At 40.3% G+C, this 22,231-nt stretch overlaps 1 protein-coding gene across 1 annotated transcript in view; it reads left to right on the forward strand.

Annotated features, from left to right (window-relative positions):
* The window catches only part of asic4a (acid sensing ion channel subunit family member 4a), a 107,164-nt gene extending 100,041 nt beyond the window's left edge, over nucleotides 1-7,123 (forward strand). The window contains exons 9-10 of the mRNA XM_088606321.1: nucleotides 2,553-2,657; nucleotides 3,691-7,123. Of these exons, the coding sequence (XP_088462447.1) occupies nucleotides 2,553-2,657; nucleotides 3,691-3,801 (216 nt within the window). The 3' untranslated portion in view covers nucleotides 3,802-7,123. The remainder of the gene's footprint in view (nucleotides 1-2,552; nucleotides 2,658-3,690) is intronic.
* Nucleotides 7,124-22,231: the final 15,108 nt, after the last annotated feature.

The raw sequence follows: 22,231 nt of genomic DNA on the forward strand, positions 1-22,231 counted from the left end.
ATTTTGTGCACCTGTCCCCTGTTCCCAGTCCTCCTTAAAAGCCAGGTGCTGACGTTAATCCGGGTTCTGCATCTGATCTCCGTATCATGCGAGTCCGGGACCTGGAAGCGCCTGATCCCGTTAAGGTTTTATTCTCTGCTCCCCCCCCACCAGCTGCGACCCGGTTCCAGTTTTTATCTAGTTTGTTTTGGATGGATGTTTTGAACTTTTGCTTTCGTTTGGTGCCCCCTTGGATTTTCTCCCGGATTGTTTGCCTCAGCCACACCTTTACCAAACACCAGCGCACCAAAGGACATGCCCCCTGTTTTGATCCCTGTTTCCTGCATGGCTTTTTCCCCTGTTTTTTTTCACTCAACCCCGGATTGTGTCGTCTGCATAGGGTCTGGAAAGAACTGTTCGTTACAGAATGGTCAAATCATTCATTTTAAAATATGATAATTACAACTAAGTATAAAAGTACCTATGCAGATTTGTTTTAAGCAATTAAGGCTTCACTGTATATAAGAATGTAATCTCTTTACAAATTAGCATTTTATTTAATAGTAAACCAATAGTGTATTCTCTTCCATTTCAATTCTTACGGAGTTAAACAAAATTGATATTTTTATTACAATGTAAAATGTCACCTTCTCATATAATTCAAAATAATACACTTTATATAATCCATTACGGCAGTTAAGAAAGTTAAGAAATCTTAACTTTAATATAATGGTTTTTATACCACTATATATTTTAATTTTATATCTCAAAATTATGTTTCATTAGGTTGTGTTATTCTTAATGAAATAATTTAAAAATATTTATTTAAGAATAAAAGAAATGTATATAAATGCTATACAGATATTTCATTATATCTTAACTTGGTGATTGATATTACAGTATATAGTATTTTGCCTGATGAAGATGAAACTGTTAAATCAGTGTTAACCATTCAACACTCAAGAATGAAATTTATACTGGTAATAATTCAAGTAAGTAGCTGCATGAGCGTTTGTAGTCTGCAAAGGAAGAGGTGAAGTTTTATTCCATGATGAAAGGTAAAGCAAAGAGACACAATGTTTCAGCTGTGGAGCCTTATTCAGTAGTAAGGGACAGAGAAGAACTGGCAGATAAATAAAGGGAGAACAAAAGACGGAGCAATAGGCCATGAAGCAGGTGACAATGAGTGTCCAAGCTCAAGGAGTACAGTAGAAGAGGTGTCAAAATAGAGAGGATTTAGAAGGAGATGAGTCTGTCATTTAGAGATGGGGAAGGTGTGATATGTTTCAGGATAATTTTGGTTTTGGATTTCTTTCTGCAATAGAATTTTCAAAACCCCCCTGTGTGAATGCAGATGGACAGATCAGCAAGAGCTTGGCCATTAGAGGTAAAATGGGAAACCATCAGAGATACAAAAGATGCAGTAAATTAGGTTACTGGAAATACATGATGTCATCTGTGTGATCTGGAATGTCCAGAGGGGCCTTGAATGTGTGTTGTATTGTATATACAGTATATTTGCAGATGAAACAACAGATTCTGTTGCAGTTGAAAGTACCTGTGGTGGATAGTTGCTGTGGGCAGTCAAAGGAGCTGTGAACAAGAAGGTTGCCCATATTAAGTGGTCGGTGATATGAGATGATGGGGCAGTCAGGAAAGAAGGTACAGGCACAGGAGTAAAAAAAAAAGGCATCCCGCGATATGAATAGAAGAGCTGAGAGAAAAAAAAAGCCCAGAGAAAAAAACCAGCAGAAAAACAAAAAGCGCCGCTCGCAGGGTCAGTAGGTGGCTCAGCATTCTGTCACAGATGTCGGAAAGGACAAACCGTGGAGAGGCAGGAGAGCGGAGAAAGACCCAGATGCCTAGCGGCGGAGCGTGGAAAAAGCCCGGGCTCAGCAGTTCAGGAGTCGAATAGAAACCAATGCCCTCAGGCAGCAAACGTGGGGCGACCTGGATGCTAGGCAAGTTTCAGGACATCCGAACGTCAATGCTGAGTGAAGCAGAATAAGTGACCCAGAAATATATAGCCCAAGGGAGAGAGAGACACCGGAAGGAGAGCAAAGCACAGGAAACTAGAGACAGGACAGAGTAGGAGCGCCCTCTGGCTGCCCTGGTATAGTGGCGGGGACACTATACTGTAATGGGCACTGTCTTTTGGATGCGATCTTAAACTGAGGTCCTGACTCTCAGTGGTCATTAAAGATCCCTGGGTATTTCCCCATAAGAGTAAGGAGGGTAGTGCAATCCCGGTGTCCAGGCCAAATTGCCTCCCTCGGTCTTTACCGTGGCCTCCAAATTGTTCACATGTATGATTGGCTTGCACTTGTCCTGCGATGGACTGGTGCCCCATCCAGGGTGTACCCTGCCTTGCGCTCATTGCTTGCAGGGTAGGCTCCGTCTTCCCATGACTCCGTATGGTATAAAGTGGTTTGGCAAACGACATGACATATTTCAACCTTCACTTGTTCTACTGTATGTACTTGTAATTGTTCTATATCCTGGTAACATATACTTGTAATGCTAATCTTTCATGCAAGTTGCTTGGATGCCAATTTTCTCTTGCTAACCTCCAGGTGATGAAATCTAAGCTTCACCGGCTTGTAAAACCCCAGAAAGATCCAACCAAGAAGCAGCTGGGTAGTGTAGCAACTTTGGGATTGGAAGATATGAAACCTCAGGTAAGCCCATTAATGATTAAATAATAAAAGGCAATAGGAAACCTCTATTTATGAAATGAAATTCTTAAGGATAAAACTGAACCTGTTTTAGGATTGAAAATTATGGAACAGGTAAAGGTTTACTCCATCCTGAAAGGAAAAGAAAGACAACTTTTCAGCTATAGAGCATTTAGCCAAAATGTTGTGTTTCAATTATTTTCCTTTCAGCATGGAATAAACCTTTATGTGTTCTTTTGCAGCCTATGCATGCTGACACAGCTACCTACTCGAACCTCTTCAGATATACATCAGCTGAAACATTAGCTCTGAATTTTTTAAAAAATATATACATTTTTAATTCTTGTGTGATACTGGCAAAAGATGAATATTTTGCAAGGCTTTGTAAATACCACAATGTTCTGGTTTGAGTATTATGTTTTTTATTTTAATTTATGATATATGGTGGGGGAAACAAGATATTAAATACAAATTGTATATTTTAAATAGGTTTATCCATATAATGGATTAACCTATTTACATTTTAACAAGATATATTTTTATATGTGCAATCGAGCTATTGCTCTATTCTCTACGTGGCTTGGTACTTCAGAACTTGTTTGACAACCCCCCCAACTTGCAACCTTCATTTGTCTAATTGTGTTCTCCTGTCTGTCCCCCAAGTACATCTACATACTGTAATATGGGTGACAGGGCCTTCTCTTGCAATATGCTAGAACTCTGGAATGTATTTCCTCAGTATATCAGAAATACCTTCCCTGAGCATTTTCAAATCAAGGCTCAATCCCTTCTTTAGAATGACTGCTTTCCTAATGCATTCCAAATCTTTATATAATAATAATTATTATTGACTCAAGTTGAACTAATCTCATGTTGAAAGATGATATGCATTACACGGAGTGACTAAGCTGCTTTGTACTGGATGATAAAACAGAATACATTAATATCTGGCAAAATCTAAAGTGCACAATAAAACCCATGTAAATAGGTAAACTCTTAAATGCCAATGCATTGTGAACATTATTTTTTCCCACAGGAATCCTGCGAAATGGTGAGAAGCCATCCTGAAGGAGGATATGCTGCCACAATACTCCCTAACCATCATCACCATTCCCATTGTGGTGTGTTTGAAGATTTTGCCTGCTAGAATGCCTGGTTATTTGGTCTCCATGAAAATAAATTTTCTCTGTGCTGGAATTGGGTTCTGTTACAAACCCGTATACTTAAGAAGTTGGTTCTACCTTTTTTGTCATCACCAGTGAAAGCTACAGCCAAAGTCTTTAACACCAAGCCTGTGCTGATCACAGACCAGTTACCTAAAGGCACAGAGTGGATTACATATTGTGGTCCTGATGAAGAATTGTACCTTTTTTTTTCTTGTCTTCTGGGAAGCTGTCTTACTTTACAATTTCTATACCGTGGATTTTACTACAGAAGACAAGGACTGCATGTTATCTCAATACAATTTATACTTTTTAAGAATATATTTATGCGTATTCATAATTATAACTATAATCTTTTTGATTTTGTACATGTATGGATTGTGGAGAACACCCTTCATTTAAGGGTTTGGATCGGACACTTTATGTTAAATCTAATGTTTCCCTGTCCCATTACTAGATGATGTGGAAAATAATATTGGAAGAGTACTGAAGAACTCTAAAATCATTATAATACCGTTTTTGTAACTTCCTGGAGAAGTTACTGTCTTGAAATACAAACACTTGAAAAGTGAGATTGAAAACATGCATTATTAACCACAACGGTGAAAGAAATATTCAGAAGCTTTAGCATATAAAAAGAAAATAATGTACTGTATATGATATTTTAAAATTGATTTTAAATATTAATTTGATTCTCAAGAAAAGGAATGTCAAATGTCTGTATTGATTCTCACTAAATTTTACAAAAAGCTCATTTGGAATGAAAGCCATAAGTATTGAGAGCTCTTTTATCTTGTTTTAATGATAACACTAATATTACATGAGGTATATACTGTATTTATATATAATATACATTTAGAAAATTACAAACAATTGTGAGCAACATGAGGGAACTAAATAAATTCTAATGCAACTGGTTTAATTTGACATAAAAAGATCAGAAATATAATATTTTAGGTTAGTTGGCAGTTTAAGTTAGTGTGTACACAAAATAAAGATGTACCCCAAAGCACAAAGAAAATTACATTTTTTCAGAAACATAATAATTCTGAAACATGAATGGATAAGTCCATACATTTTTTATGTCCATTACAGTTATCACTAGTGGAATAGTTTTAAGATGGTGATGATAAATTAACTTAATTTAGTTTAATTGTCTGGATAATTCCTTAAAATTCCTTAATCATGGCCTTGTAGAATATGGTCATCTATTAAAGGATTACTAATGGATTGCTCCAACATGTGCTTTTTAATTTCATAATATAATTTATTGCTCACTCTCAGAGACAGGTCTTAGTGTACAAAACAGGGGGTCTCTTGTCCAACCTGCTCAAAGCAACCAATTCCTTCCCTTCCTCCAGAAAAGCTCTTCTTGAATTAAAAATAAAAACTTCAGTTGCACACATTCATCTGGAAGGTTTTGATAAAGATTTCACGGTATATAGCAGATAGGATGGTGTTTGTCTTTTGTGTTTGAAAGAGTTTTCATTTGCCCAGTGCTGAATTTCACTGTAACTGAGCACAGAAATTTCAAGAATGTTTTAAAGAGACCTCAATAATGGAACTGCTGCTTCCAGGTCAATGTCACTTTGCAAAGGCAAAACTTTTATGGTGGAGACAATAGAAAATTCATAAAATTCAAAATTCAGAAATCGCAAGGATGAAAAAAATCAGTATATTTATGGCTGGGCGAATACTCAAGTAATTTTAAACTATAAAACCTTTCATACAACACTCCACAGTTCATTTTTCTAAATATTAATCTCATAAACTAGATATAAACATTCAAAATGTTATTTTAATTACCATATTTGTGTATGTATTACTATACGTAGAAATTATTTAGACAAGATATGTCACACTATGCATAACATTAAGAACATTTAACTTGCATATAATTCATTACCATGGCATGAATTTTTAATGTGTAGAAATCGCATATCAGATAGTTTGATAGGTTCTACACCATATGCCAGCTGCTAATTGCACAATGCATTAGCCATGGATATTTCCAAAATCCTATTACCGTATAATTATATATATTCATATATATCACAGCAACTCACTGCATCTAAGGAGTTTTGAGCCTGACCAGAACCTTGATGGGAAAGCTAAAGATGTTGCTGGAAGAGGTGTTAGTGGGGCCAGTAGGGGGTGCTCACCCTGTGGGCTGTCTGGGTCCTAATGCCCCAGTATAGTGATGGGGAAACAATACTGTAAAAAGGCGCCGTCCTTCAGTGAGGACCTCACTCTTAGAGGTCATTAAAAATCCCAGGATGTTTCTTGAAAAGAGTAGAGATGTTACTCTCGTCTCCTGGTCAAATTTCCCAGTGGCCTTTACTGATCATGTCCTCCTAATAATTCCCATTTCTGAACTGGCTTCATAACTCTGTTCTCCTCCCCACTGATAGCTGCTGTGTGGTGAGCTTACTGGTGCACTTTGGCTGCCGTTGCATCATCCAGGTGGGTGGAACACATTTGTGGTGGAGGGGAGTACCCATTACCTGTAATTATTATTATTTCACAACATGAAATTAAGAGGCAAGAGCAAAAGCTGATTATTAACTGGAGAAGCCACTCTATACTGTTAGGGTTCTATTTTATTTTGTACTAATCTCTTAACAGACTTAACAGATTCAAATAATTAACTAATTAATTCAGAAAATAGATATTTGCTTTACATAACCATGCCTTGTTTTTTCATCTGAATCTATATAAATATACTTTCTGCAAAAATATCTATATTTTTATGATGTACTGTACATGCAAATACTCATCCTTAACTAAAAGTCAGAACCTTATTTCTATTCCAGTGGTATATCTGATGTCAGAATTGTGTATCCTAGATTTTGAAAATTCCATACGCATTTCTAAATTTGTAATATTCTTTAATTGTAGGATTTGTTGTATTTTTTTATTTTATAGTCCTAATTTCTGGTAACTGATACCATATTGTGTGTTCACATTGATAATTCACCAGTTTGGACTCTGTTTTGTCTTTTATGTATTGTATGTTTTTTACTTAATTGTTATCAAGTAAGAAAGTATTATAGCAAGAATACAGTAGAACATTTAAAATGTGACTAAAAAGAATTCAAACAAAAGTGGTTATCAGAAAAAATATACATGCAGTATAAACATGGAAATGTAGAGAAGGAATTGAAAAATCATGATAATGAATTGGAAATGTGTATTACAATTTGTATAGAGGTCTATTGTTGTGACTTTGAATTGTTTAGTTTAAAAGTTTTATAAATGTATTGACAAATAAAAATAAAATATTAAACTTAAATGTATTCATTCAAACTTTTTCAGTACATGTATCAATATTTACCTTTTTTATATATGTGTCCATCTTTATTTACCTTCTGTTCTTTCACTTAGTGGCTGTGATAGATTCAACACTCTCTGCGTCTATACAACATACAGAAGAGTTAGACCATGCTCAGATGGATGTTTTAAATGCAAGTCAAGAAAAGTTATGCAAAAACTGCAATGTCCGAGTTTATCGGAAATAGATAAATTACTGAATACCACCAGTTTCCTAGAGCTCTTCTAAAAGTTTTTTTTACTGATTTAGACTTTTTGGTTTGAGAAACATTTTCAAATCTGATGACTGGAGGGCTTCAGAGATAGATGGCAGGATCGCTCTGTTGAAACCAAGCTAAGGTTAGCATTTCAACACTGCTTAGACATTTTTTACGCTCAGTTCTGGATTTCTGATCCCAAGGGAACTTTAGGGTGAGTGATAATTTGATCTTATCTGCAACTTTTTTTTTAGACTTTTGGCTGCCTATGTTGTACAGTATATTGCCATGCTGAGAAATTGAATTCCAAAACAGAGTCAGATCAAAAAATCGTAAGAAAACCCGTTCTACCAGGTAAGCTCTCTTAATTTTGTCATTTAAGCTACAACTAGATGTATAACTGGAATCAACATCTAATAGTTCTTGTAAAAAAAACCTACAATGGCCTGAAGTTCGTACAATGGCCTGATGTGCTCGTATGTCCAACTATTTTTTTCAGAGATGGTGCGGTGCACTGTTTAGTAGTCGTATCCCAAAACTGAGGTAGTCAGTTCAATCATTATAAAAAATAATAATAACTTAAAGAGATTTCATCAATGGTTTTGATTGTTTCACACTTTTTGGTTTGGGGAACATGTCAAAATTCAGGGACTGGAGGGCTTCAAATATTGATTGTGGAATTATTCATTTGAAATCCCAACTAGGGTTAGATTTCCCACACTACTTAGGTAATTTTTACACTCTGCAGCCTAAGTCAGCTTTAGCATGTTATCTCTGAATAACTCTGCCCACTAAACCTCTTTCCCACAATTTCACATAGGGCAAGGTCACATAGCTGATTCACAGCTCGATACAATTTTATCTTTCCCTGTGAAAGCAAAAAATCAGATATTTGTCAACATATTTACTAAAACTATCACTCTGAGTAATCTTACTGTGTTAGTCTCACTATATGCCCCAGTGCATCCCTCAATGTTCACACATAAAATAAAAAAAACATTTTCCGCATTGTCACCTCACACCAGGGGGGAAGGAAAAGTGCCCCCGGTCATTTTTTTCACTGACAGATGGTACAGATGCAGCGTGGTGACTGTACAGCACTCTGGTCCCCTGCGCATAACAGGGCTGCTAGCTGCTGGCTGCTGGTGCTGAAGGAGGTCATCTGTAGCTCATCTGGAAAAACCTCTATTGAGCAAAACAGGAGACAGGAGCAGTGAGGGCAAAAGCCCAGGAATCTGAATTTGTTACATTGTTATTAATAACATATTCCTTATTACATTTAAATTTGAATATTTTTACAAATATAAGAAGAGGTTCACAATAAACTATAATAATGGACTATTTGTATGCATTCAACTCTGATCGCTCTTTTAACGGCCTTGGTGCAGTTTGCTAAATTACAGTGCTCATTACCACTGCAAGGACAATATTTTTTTTTCCAAGAAAGAAATGTCAAAATGTTTCCAAAATGTCCACTTGTGATACTTTAGCTGCTTAGTTACACAATTCCATATTAATATAACTATCAAAGTGATGTTAAATCACTACACCATTTATCTTTTTAAAATAACAGCAAGTGGTGTTCTTACTATGTACACTATTCTTAGAAAAGGATAAAAAGTTATAACATTTTATGAAATACAGAATATAAACTTAAACTGTTAGAACAAGCTCATTAAAACTAGAACCCATGTAAGTTAGCAAGTTAAGGCTTTGAGGCAAAAAATATTTATGCATAATTAAAATATTTGTGATGAAAGTGGAAGGTTGTGTATGTAGTGTGCTCTCTGAAGGCACCAGTTCTGTAGGGTTTGGGCATTTACTGGGACAATTATTAATTGTAGCAGTAAATCACAAAATTGATTCTTTTGATGGCTTTAGAATCCAACCATGCGATATAACTCAAACAACGCACACACACAGGTACTAATACACGAGGATACATTTAGTACTACATAGAATATGCATATAAACCTAACAGATCTTATTGAGAGGGTTATCAGAATACAAAAGGTATATATTCAGTCAGTTACGAAGAGTTACATATATCAAGAGGACATACGTTCAGTATATCATTCATTTAGACCGTTTCGTAAATGAACTTGGTTATAACTTCTACATTAGACACTCAAAACAAGTACATAACTCTTAGGAATTAAATTGATATCAACTGGTTGGGATAACAATTGAATTCTCGAGCAGTAATGCAGTGAAGTTGAATACTCATCCAATCTCTGGGGATTCAGATCTCTTGCGGGCTCTCTGGCTCCATGCCAGGCTGTGCTGTGCGGCTTGCGACGGTGCGCTGCTGATGCTCACTGACCGGCTAGTTAGTGTTGGCTTTAACTAGCAAAGTTTGCGCACAGGAGAAAAGATGACTGTGGGTCCCAGCAAGTCAGGAAGAGGACCGGTTTGTTCCTGATGAAGAGCTAGTTCTGAATAGTGATTCAGCTGTCCACAGTTCCAACCTGTTCACAAGGCTTGCTGCTGGTGCTAACCTCGGGTGGATCCTCTGGTTTCTCTCTGGCAACCTCAGCTCTCGACTCTTAGAACAAAGGAAAGTTCTGGCACTCGGACACACTGGCCGTTCCGTGGTTGTCTGGGCTGAGTCTCAGGATGGTCCGAAGGCGCGCTGCGAGAATGTTCTGCCCTTGGGAGCCTTCTGCTCCTGGGCCGTCCTGCCCTGGAATTCTCCTTTGAATTCCCTTTAGAAAAGTCCACAGAATAGTCTCCACTACAGGCTCTCTGTGTTGCCTGTTTGTACCTGGAGGACTTCAGCTCGTTGATTGGCTGAAAGTTCCATGGGCATCAGAGTCCCACGTGGGTTACTCGGCCCTACCAGTCCCTGATTGGTTGATCAAGGTGAGATATGAGTCACTTACTCCTGACACTTAGGAATGCAGTCCAGATGTCCATCTGGCACTCCCTAGACAGATAGGCGCCAATGGATGACCATTGATCATGATAGCCAGGCTTAGCTAAGTGCATCCCCCTTCGGGAGCTGTCCCTTATCAAAAGAAAACATCTTTAAATCAGCCTGCATGAATAGTTTCTCTGTGGCTGCACCACAGAGATGAACAGAGAGATGGGGCCTCATTTGGGAAAGCACCGCAACAATTAATTCTGTCTTACTAACAAGCATTGCCGCTACATGTACTTTTCTCCAACTGAGCAATCTCGGTTTTTTAAAATCTACTAACTTTTTTTGTTCAATGTTTAATGTTTGATAAGCTATAATACAGTTTAAATTATTAAAAGTCTAAAAAGTATACAACTTAAATTCTTAATTGGAAAAGGATGGTCCCTCAGCAGTGACCAGGATCCGAAACCGGGCGTTTTCTTGAAACAGCTCAAATGTTGTACATGAGACGTTAAGCTTTATTAGCTCCACCTGGTGGTTTTACAAGGTGATTCCAGATACTATTATTATATTTCAATTTAATCGCGATATGATGCGCCAAGTCCACCACGTATTTTGAATGGCTGGATCTGTATAGATCGTGGAATTGATCAGTTGACAACCCAGGTAGGTTAAGGGTAAGCATTCATACAATACTTTGACAATTTTTAATCTCAGGGCTGGATTTTTAGGACCTAAGTCAGGGTTAGGATGAGTGGTTTCTTGATGCTATCTTAATTTTTTTTTCAGGCGCTTCCTGGGGCCTGGATGTCATGGTTTAGCACGTGGCAAATGAAAACCAAGCAAAATGAGTAACCAAGCATTATTTAATCTCATTCAAATGCAAGTGCTTCTATCAGTGGTCTTGATTGTTTCCCACTCATTCTTTTTGGTTTGGGGAACATGTCAAAATCCTATGCTCAGAGGACTTCATATATGGATCAAGGAAATGTTCAGTTGACACCCCAGGTAGGGTAAGGAGCAGCATTTACACACCACTTAGACAATTATTAAGTTCAGGGTGTTACGATCCCTGCCTCCCGGCAACGGAAGAGGCAGAAGTAGGCGTAGCCCTAATCCATCAGTTCACCTATCAGTTTTCCTATTCACCACCACACCCCCGTCTCATCCTACTTAAACACCTGTCTTTCCCTACCTCTTTGCTCAGTATTGGTTTTCCTTTCAAGCTTCCTGGTTGCGCTACTCCTACTTCTACCCTGTGTTCTTCTTGGCTTTCAGTTTACGTTTTTTTCCCTTTTGACTACGGCTTTTCGGATCACGGCTTGGCTTCGTTACTTACGCTCTGTTTTGGATCTCTGGCTACCCCTGGACTATCGGATTGCTCTATTGTCTACGATTTCGGATTACGCTTCGGCTTCGGTAACTCGTTCCCTTTTGGATCTCTGGCTTCCCCTGGACTCTAGGCTCGTTCCTTCGACTACGGCTTTCTTTGGATCACGGCTAGGCTTTGTCAGCTCCTGCAAGTGGGTTCACTCACTGGTTTCGGTCCCTCTTACCGAATCCTTAACACAGGGATGGATTTTACGTCCCATGTCAGGTTTAGGATGAGCGGTTTTTACCTCCTATCTGAATTTTTTGGTGGGAAACTCTCTGGAACCTGGATGTCGAGGTGCACCGCAACAATTGGATCCCAAAACTGTCGGTCAGATCAAACGTAACCAAGCATTACTGAATCTCATTACCTTGCATGGGGTTTGATAATTATACATTATACAAACTAATACAACTGCAAGAGCTTTGACCAGTGGTCTTGATTGTTTCACATTCATACTTTTTGGTTTGGTGAAAATGTCAAAATCCGATAGACAGAGAAGTTCAGATATAGATCTCTGAAAAGCTCAGATGACACCCCAGATTGGTATAGGGTAAGCATACAAACACTACTGAGACAATTTTAAAGCTCAGCGCTAGATTTTGGGGCCCAAGTAAGGTTTAGGACTAGCGTTTTTTAACCTCACTTCTGATTTTTTTTTTTTTAGGAAACTTCATGGGGCCTGGATGCGTGGCACACCGCGTGGCAGTTGTATCCCAAAACCAGGTCAGTCGGATTAAACAAGTTAACAAGCATGATTGAATTGAGGAAACCACGTTTCTTAAACTTGACTTGGGCCAAAAATCAAACCCATCAAACACCTGGGGTGTCAACTGAGCATTTCTGCTAACTCTATCAGAAGTTCACTGGGCATGGGATTTTGACATGTTCCCCAAACCAAATGGAATGAGTGGGAAACAATCAAGGAAACAGATAGAAGCACTTGCATTTGAATGAGTTTCAAGCATGCTTGGGTACTCGTGTGATCTGAGTGACTCAATTTTGGAATACAACTGTCGCGTGGTGCACCGCGACATCCAGGCACCCCGGAGTTTCTGAAAAAAAAATTTCTGCGATTTTCACGAAACCACTTTTCTTCAACTTGAATTGGGCTAAAAATCCATCCCTGAAAATAAAAATTCTCTGAGTAGTGTGGAAATGCTGATCCTTACCCTGCCTGGGTTGTCCACTGAGCATTTCCGCGAACTCTATCTGAAGTTCTCTGGGCATGGGATTTTGACATGTTCCCCAAACCAAAAGGAATGAGTGGGAAACAATCAAGGAAACAGATAGAAGCACTTGCATTTGAATGAGTTTCAAGCATGCTTGGGTACTCGTGTGATCTGAGTGACTCAGTTTTGGAATTCAACTGTCGCGTGGTGCAACGCGACCTCCAGGCACCCCGGAGTTTATGAAAAAAAATTTTCTGCGATTTTCACGAAACCACTTCTCTTTAACTTGAATTGGGCTAAAAATCCATCCCTGAAAATAAAAAATTCTCTGAGTAGTGTGGAAATGCTGATCCTTACCCTACCTGGGGTGTCCAATGAGCATTTCCGCGAACTCTAGTTGAAATTCCCTGGGCATGGGATTTTGACATCTTCCCCAAACCAAAAGGAATCAGTGGGAAACAATCATGGAAACAGATAGAAGCACTTGCATTTGAATGAGTTTCAAGCATGCTTGGGTACTCGTGTGATCTGAGTGACTCAGTTTTGGAATACAACTGTCGCGTGGTGCACCGCGACATCCAGGCATCCCGGAGTTTTTGAAAAAAAATTTTCTGCGATTTTCACGAAACCACTTTTCTTCAACTTGAATTGGGCTAAAAATCCATCCCTGAAAATAAAAATTTTCTGAGTAGTGTGGAAATGCTGATCCTTACCATGCCTGGGTTGTCCACTGAGCATTTCCGCGAACTCTATCTGAAGTTCGCTGGGCATGGGATTTTGACATGTTCCCCAAACCAAAAGGAATGAGTGGGAAACAATCAAGGAAACAGATAGAAGCAACTGCATTTGAATGAGTTTCAAGCATGCTTGGGTACTCGTGTGATCTGACTGACTCAGTTTTGGAATACAACTGTCGCGTGGTGCACCGCGACATCCAGGCATCCCGGAGTTTTTGAAAAAAAAATTTCTGCGATTTTCACGAAACCACTTTTCTTCAACTTGAATTGGGCTAAAAATCCATCCCTGAAAATAAAAATTCTCTGAGTAGTGTGGAAATGCTGATCCTTACCCTGCCTGGGTTGGCAACTGAGCATTTCCGCGAACTCTATCTGAAGTTCTCTGGGCATGGGATTTTGACATGTTCCCAAACCAAGAGGAATGAGTGGGAAACAATCAAGACAACTGATAGAAGCACTTGCACTTGAATGAGTTTCAAGCATGCTTGGGTACTCGTGTGATCTGAGTGACTCAGTTTTGGAATTCAACTGTCGCGTGGTGCAACGCGACCTCCAGGCACCCCGGAGTTTATGAAAAAATATTTTCTGCGATTTTCACGAAACCACTTCTCTTCAACTTGAATTGGGCTAAAAATCCATCCCTGAAAACAAAAATTCTCTGAGTAGTGTGGAAATGCTGATCCTTACCCTACCTGGGGTGTCCACTGAGCATTTCCGCGAACTCTAGTTGAAGTTCTCTGGGCATGAGATTTTGACATGTTACCCAAACCAAGAGGAATGAGTTGGAAACAATCAAGACAACACATAGAAGCACTTGCATTTGAATGAGTTTCAAATATGCTTGGGTACTCGTGTGATCTGAGTGACTCAGTTTTGGAATACAATTGTCGCGTGGTGCACCGCGACATCCAGGCACCCCGGAGTTTCTGAAAAAATATTTTCTGCGATTTTCACGAAACCACTTTTCTTCAACTTGAATTGGGCTAAAAATCCATCCCTGAAAATAAAAATTCTCTGAGTAGTGTGGAAATGCTGATCCTTAGCCTGCCTGGGTTGTCAACTGAGCATTTCCGCGAACTCTTTCTGAAGTTCGCTGGGCATGGGATTTTGACATGTTCCCCAAACCAAAAGGAATGAGTGGGAAACAATCAAGGAAACAGATAGAAGCACTTGCATTTGAATGAGTTTCAAGCATGCTTGGGTACTCGTGTGATCTGAGTGACTCAATTTTGGAATACAACTGTCGCGTGGTGCACCGCGACCTCCAGGCATCCCGGAGTTTCTGAAAAAAAATTTTCTGTGATTTTCACGAAACCACTTTTCTTCAACTTGATTTGGGCTAAAAATCCATCCCTGAAAATAAACATTCTCTGAGTAGTGTGTAAATCCTGATCCTTACCCTGCCTGGGTTGTCCACTGAGCATTTCCGCGAACTCTATCTGTAGTTCTCTGGGCATGGGATTTTGACATGTTCCCCAAACCAAAAGGAATGAGTGGGAAACAATCAAGGAAACAGATAGAAGCAATTGCATTTGAATGAGTTTCAAGCATGCTTGGGTACTCGTGTGATCTGAGTGACTCAGTTTTGGAATCTAACTGTCGCGTGGTGCACCGCGACATCCAGGCATCCCGGAGTTTAAAAAAAAAAAATTTCTGCGATTTTCACGAAACCACTTTTCTTCAACTTGAATTGGGCTAAAAATCCATCCCTGAAAATAAAAATTCTCTGAGTAGTGTGGAAATGCTGATCCTTACCCTGCCTGGGTTGGCAACTGAGCATTTCCGCGAACTCTATCTGAAGTTCTCTGGGCATGGGATTTTGACATGTTCCCAAACCAAGAGGAATGAGTGGGAAACAATCAAGACAACTGATAGAAGCACTTGCACTTGAATGAGTTTCAAGCATGCTTGGGTACTCGTGTGATCTGAGTGACTCAGTTTTGGAATTCAACTGTCGCGTGGTGCAACGCGACCTCCAGGCACCCCGGAGTTTATGAAAAAATATTTTCTGCGATTTTCACGAAACCACTTCTCTTCAACTTGAATTGGGCTAAAAATCTATCCCTGAAAACAAAAATTCTCTGAGTAGTGTGGAAATGCTGATCCTTACCCTACCTGGGGTGTCCACTGAGCATTTTCGCGAACTCTAGTTGAAGTTCTCTGGGCATGAGATTTTGACATGTTACCCAAACCAAGAGGAATGAGTTGGAAACAATCAAGACAACACATAGAAGCACTTGCATTTGAATGAGTTTCAAATATGCTTGGGTACTCGTGTGATCTGAGTGACTCAGTTTTGGAATACAATTGTCGCGTGGTGCACCGCGACATCCAGGCACCCCGGAGTTTCTGAAACAATATTTTCTGCGATTTTCACGAAACCACTTTTCTTCAACTTGAATTGGGCTAAAAATCCATCCCTGAAAATAAAAATTCTCTGAGTAGTGTGGAAATGCTGATCCTTACCCTGCCTGGGTTGTCCACTGAGCATTTCCGCGAACTCTATCTGAAGTTCTCTGGGCATGGGATTTTGACATGTTCCCCAAACCAAAAGGAATGAGTGGGAAACAATCAAGGAAACAGATAGAAGCACTTGCATTTGAATGAGTTTCAAGCATGCTTGGGTACTCGTGTGATCTGAGTGACTCAGTTTTGGAATCTAACTGTCGCATGGTGCACCGCGACATCCAGGCATCCCGGAGTTTTAAAAAAAAAATTTTCTGCGATTTTCACGAAACCACTTTTCTTCAACTTGAATTGGGCTAAAAATCCATCCCTGAAAAGAAAAATTCTCTGAGTAGTGTGGAAATGCTGATCCTTACCCTGCCTGGGTTGTCCACTGAACATTTCCGCAAACTCTAGTTGAAGTTCTCTGGGCATGGGATTTTGACATGTTCCCCAAACCAAAAGGAATGAGTGAGAAACAATGAAGGAAACAGATAGAAGCACTTGCATTTGAATGAGTTTCAAGCATGCTTGGGTACTCGTGTGATCTGAGTGACTCAATTTTGGAATACAACTGTCGCGTGGTGCACCGCGACCTCCAGGCACCCCGGAGTTTCTGAAAAAAAATTTTCTGCGATTTTCACGAAACCACTTTTCTTCAACTTGATTTGGGCTAAAAATCCATCCCTGAAAATAAAAATTCTCTGAGTAGTGTGGAAATGCTGATTCTTACCCTGCCTGGGTTGTCCACTGAGCATTTCCGCGAACTCTATCTGAAGTTCTCTGGGCATGGGATTTTGACATGTTCCCCAAACCAAAAGGAATGAGTGGGAAACAATCAAGGAAACAGATAGAAGCACTTGCATTTGAATGAGTTTCAAGCATGCTTGGGTACTCGTGTGATCTAAGTGACTTAGTTTAGAATTCAACTGTCGCGTGGTGCAACGCGACCTCCAGGCACCCCGGAGTTTATGAAAAAAGATTTTCTGCGATTTTCACGAAACCACTTTTCTTCAAATTGAATTGGGCTAAAAATCCATCCCTGAAAATAAAAATTCTCTGAGTAGTGTGGAAATGATGATCCTTACCCTGCCTGGGTTGTCCACTGAGCATTTCCGCGAACTCTATCTGAAGTTCTCTGGGCATGGGATTTTGACATGTTCCCCAAACCAAAAGGAATGAGTGGGAAACAATCAAGGAAACAGATAGAAGCAATTGCATTTGAATGAGTTTCAAGCATGCTTGGGTACTCGTGTGATCTGAGTGACTCAGTTTTGGAATACAACTGTCGCGTGGTGCACCGCAACATCCAGGCATCCCGGAGTTTTAGAAAAAAACTTTTCTGCGATTTTCACGAAACCACTTTTCTTCAACTTGAATTGGGCTAAAAATCCATCCCTGAAAATAAAAATTCTCTGAGTAGTGTGGAAATGCTGATCCTTACCCTGCCTGGGTTGTCCACTGAGCATTTCCGCGAACTCTATCTGAAGTTCTCTGGGCATGGGATTTTGACATGTTCCCAAACCAAAAGGAATGAGTGGGAAACAATCAAGGAAACAGATAGAAGCAATTGCATTTGAATGAGTTTCAAGCATGCTTGGGTACTCGTGTGATCTGAGTGACTCAGTTTTGGAATCTAACTGTCGCGTGGTGCACCGCGACATCCAGGCATCCCGGAGTTTTAAAAAAAAAATTTTCTGCGATTTTCACGAAACCACTTTTCTTCAACTTGAATTGGGCTAAAAATCCATCCCTGAAAATAAAAATTCTCTGAGTAGTGTGGAAATGCTGATCCTTACCCTGCCTGGGTTGGCAACTGAGCATTTCCGCGAACTCTATCTGAAGTTCTCTGGGCATGGGATTTTGACCTGTTCCCAAACCAGAGGAATGAGTGGGAAACAATCAAGACAAGTGATAGAAGCACTTGCATTTGAATGAGTTTCAAGCATGCTTGGGTACTCGTGTGATCTGAGTGACTCAGTTTTGGAATTCAACTGTCGCGTGGTGGAACGCGACCTCCAGGCACCCCGGAGTTTATGAAAAAAATTTTTCTGCGATTTTCACGAAATCACTTTTCTTCAACTTGAATTGGGCTAAAAATCCATCCCTGAAAATAAAAATTCTCTGAGTAGTGTGGAAATGCTGATCCTTACCCTGCCTGGGTTGTCCACTGAGCATTTCCGCGAACTCTATCTGAAGTTCTCTGGGAATGGGATTTTGACATGTTCCCCAAACCAAAAGGAATGAGTGGGAAACAATCAAGGAAACAGATAGAAGCAATTGCATTTGAATGAGTTTCAAGCATGCTTGGGTACTCGTGTGATCTGAGTGACTCAGTTTTGGAATACAACTGTCGCGTGGTGCACCGCGACATCCAGTTATCCCGGAGTTTTAGAAAAAAACTTTTCTGCGATTTTCACGAAACCACTTTTCTTCAACTTGAATTGGGCTAAAAATCCATCCCTGAAAATAAAAATTCTCTGAGTAGTGTGGAAATGCTGATCCTTACCCTGCCTGGGTTGTCCACTGAGCATTTCCGCGAACTCTATCTGAAGTTCTCTGGGCATGGGATTTTGACATGTTCCCAAACCAAAAGGAATGAGTGGGAAACAATCAAGGAAACAGATAGAAGCAATTGCATTTGAATGAGTTTCAAGCATGCTTGGGTACTCGTGTGATCTGAGTGACTCAGTTTTGGAATCTAACTGTCGCGTGGTGCACCGCGACATCCAGGCATCCCGGAGTTTTAAAAAAAAAAATTTCTGCGATTTTCACGAAACCACTTTTCTTCAACTTGAATTGGGCTAAAAATCCATCCCTGAAAATAAAAATTCTCTGAGTAGTGTGGAAATGCTGATCCTTACCCTGCCTGGGTTGGCAACTGAGCATTTCCGCGAACTCTATCTGAAGTTCTCTGGGCATCGGATTTTGACATGTTCCCAAACCAGAGGAATGAGTGGGAAACAATCAAGACAACTGATAGAAGCACTTGCATTTGAATGAGTTTCAAGCATGCTTGGGTACTCGTGTGATCTGAGTGACTCAGTTTTGGAATTCAACTGTCGCGTGGTGGAACGCGACCTCCAGGCACCCCGGAGTTTATGAAAAAAATTTTTCTGCGATTTTCACGAAATCACTTTTCTTCAACTTGAATTGGGCTAAAAATCCATCCCTGAAAATAAAAATTCTCTGAGTAGTGTGGAAATGCTGATCCTTACCCTGCCTGGGTTGTCCACTGAGCATTTCCGCGAACTCTATCTGAAGTTCTCTGGGAATGGGATTTTGACATGTTCCCCAAACCAAAAGGAATGAGTGGGAAACAATCAAGGAAACAGATAGAAGCACTTGCATTTGAATGAGTTTCAAGCATGGTTGGGTACTCGTGTGATCTGAGTGACTCAGTTTTGGAATTCAACTGTCGCGTGGTGCAACGCGACCTCCAGGCACCCCGGAGTTTATGAAAAAATATTTTCTGCGATTTTCACGAAACCACTTCTCTTCAACTTGAATTGGGCTAAAAATCCATCCCTGAAAATAAAAATTCTCTGCGTAGTGCGGAAATGCTGATCCTTACCCTGCCTTGGTTGTCCAATGAGCATTTCCGCGAACTCTATCTGAAGTTCGCTGGGCATGGGATTTTGAGATGTTCCCCAAACCAAAAGGAATGAGTGGGAAACAATCAAGGAAACAGATAGAAGCAATTGCATTTGAATGAGTTTCAAGCATGCTTGGGTACTCGTGTGATCTGAGTGACTCAGTTTTGGAATACAACTGTCGCGTGGTGCACCGCGACATCCAGGCATCCCGGAGTTTTTGAAATAAAATTTTCTGCGATTTTCACGAAACCACTTTTCTTCAACTTGAATTGGGCTAAAAATCCATCCCTGAAAACAAAAATTCTCTGAGTAGTGTGGAAATGCTGATCCTTACCCTACCTGGGTTGTCCACTGAGCATTTCCGCGAACTCTATCTGAAGTTCTCTGGGCATGGGATTTTTGTTATGTTCCCCAAACCAAAAGGAATGAGTGGGAAACAATCAAGGAAACAGATAGAAGCACTTGCATTTGAATGAGTTTCAAGCATGCTTGGGTACTCGTGTGATCTGAGTGACTTAGTTTAGAATTCAACTGTCGCGTGGTGCAACGCGACCTCCAGGCACCCCGGAGTTTATGAAAAAAGATTTTCTGCGATTTTCACGAAACCACTTTTCTTCAAATTGAATTGGGCTAAAAATCCATCCCTGAAAATAAAAATTCTCTGAGTAGTGTGGAAATGCTGATCCTTACCCTACCTGGGGTGTCCAATGAGCATTTCCGCGAACTCTAGTTGAAATTCCCTGGGCATGGGATTTTGACATCTTCCCCAAACCAAAAGGAATCAGTGGGAAACAATCATGGAAACAGATAGAAGCACTTGCATTTGAATGAGTTTCAAGCATGCTTGGGTATTCGTGTGATCTGAGTGACTCAGTTTTGGAATACCACTGTCGCGTGGTGCACCGCGACCTCCAGGCACCCCGGAGTTTCTGAAAAAAAATTTTCCGCGATTTTCACGAAACCACTTTTCTTCAACTTGATTTGGGCTAAAAATCAATGCCTGAAAATAAAAATTCTCTGAGTAGTGTGGAAATGCTGATCCTTACCCTACCTGGGATGTCCACTGAGCATTTCCGCGAACTCTAGTTGAAGTTCTCTGGGCATGGGATTTTGACATGTTCCACAAACTAAAAGGAATGAGTGGGGAACAATCATGGAAACAGACAGAAGCACTTGCATTTGAATGAGTTTCAAGCATGCTTGGGTATTCGTGTGATCTGAGTGACTCAGTTTTGGAATACAACTGTCACATGATGCACCGCGACCTCGAGGCACCCCGGAGTTTCTGCAAAAAAAATTTCTGCGATTTTCACGAAACCACTTTTCTTCAACTTGATTTGGGCTAAAAATCCATCCCTGAAAATAAAAACTCTCTGAGTAGTGTGGAAATGCTGATCCTTACCCTACCTGGGGTGTCCACTGAGCATTTCCGCGAACTCTAGTTGAAGTTCTCTGGGCATGGGATTTTGACATGTTCCCCAAACCAAAAGGAATGAGTGGGAAACAATCAAGACAACAGATAGAAGCACTTGCATTTGAATGAGTTTCAAGCATGCTTGGGTATTCGTGTGATCTGAGTGACTCAGTTTTGGAATACAACTGTCGCGTGCTGCACCGCGACCTCCAGGCACCCCGGAGTTTCTGAAAAAAAAATTTCTGCGATTTTCACGAAACCACTTTTCTTCAACTTGATTTGGGTTAAAAATCCATCCCTGAAAATAAAAATTCTCTGAGTAGTGTGGAAATGCTGATCCTTACCCTACCTGGGGTGTCCACTGAGCATTTCCGCGAACTCTAGATGAAGTTCTCTGGGCATGGGATTTTGACATGTTCCCCAAACCAAAAGGAATTAGTGGGAAACAATCAAGACAACAGATAGAAGCACTTGCATTTGAATGAGTTTCAAGCATGCTTGGGTATTCGTGTGATCTGAGTGACTCAATTTCGGAATACAACTGTCGAGTATTGCACCGCGACCTCCAGGCACCCCGGAGTTTCTGAAAAAAAATTTTCTACGATTTTCACGAAACCACTTTTCTTCAACTTGATTTGGGCTAAAAATCCATCCCTGAAAATAAAAATTCTCTGAGTAGTGTGGAAATGCTGATCCTTACCCTACCTGGGGTGTCCACTGAGCATTTCCGCGAACTCTAGTTGAAGTTCCCTTGGCATGGGGTTTTGACATCTTCCCCAAACCAAAAGGAATGAGTGGGAAACAATCATGGAAACAGATAGATGCACTTGCATTTGAATGACTTTCAAGGATGCTTGGGTACTCGTGGGATCTGAGTGACTCAGTTTTGGAATACAACTGTCGCGAGGTGCACCGCGACCTCCAGGCACCCCGGAGTTTCTGAAAAAAAATGTTCTGCGAATTTCACGAAACCACTTTTCTTCAACTTGATTTGGGCTAAAAATCCATCACTGAAACTAAAAATTCTCTGAGTAGTGTGGAAATGCTGATCCTTACCCTACCTGGGGTGTCCACTGAGCATTTCCGCGAACTCTAGATGAAGTTCTCTGGGCATGGGATTTTGACATGTTCCACAAACCAAAAGGAATGAGTGGGGAACAATCATGGAAACAGATAGAAGCACTTGCATTTGAATGAGTTTCAAGCATGCTTGGGTATTCGTGTGATCTGAGTGACTCAGTTTTGGAATACAACTGTCGCGTAGTGCACCGCGACCTCCAGGCACCCCGGA

Source organism: Lepisosteus platostomus, chromosome 14, assembly GCF_059453375.1.
Source record: "Lepisosteus platostomus isolate fLepPlt1 chromosome 14, fLepPlt1.hap1, whole genome shotgun sequence".
Classification (NCBI taxonomy): domain Eukaryota; kingdom Metazoa; phylum Chordata; class Actinopteri; order Semionotiformes; family Lepisosteidae; genus Lepisosteus; species Lepisosteus platostomus.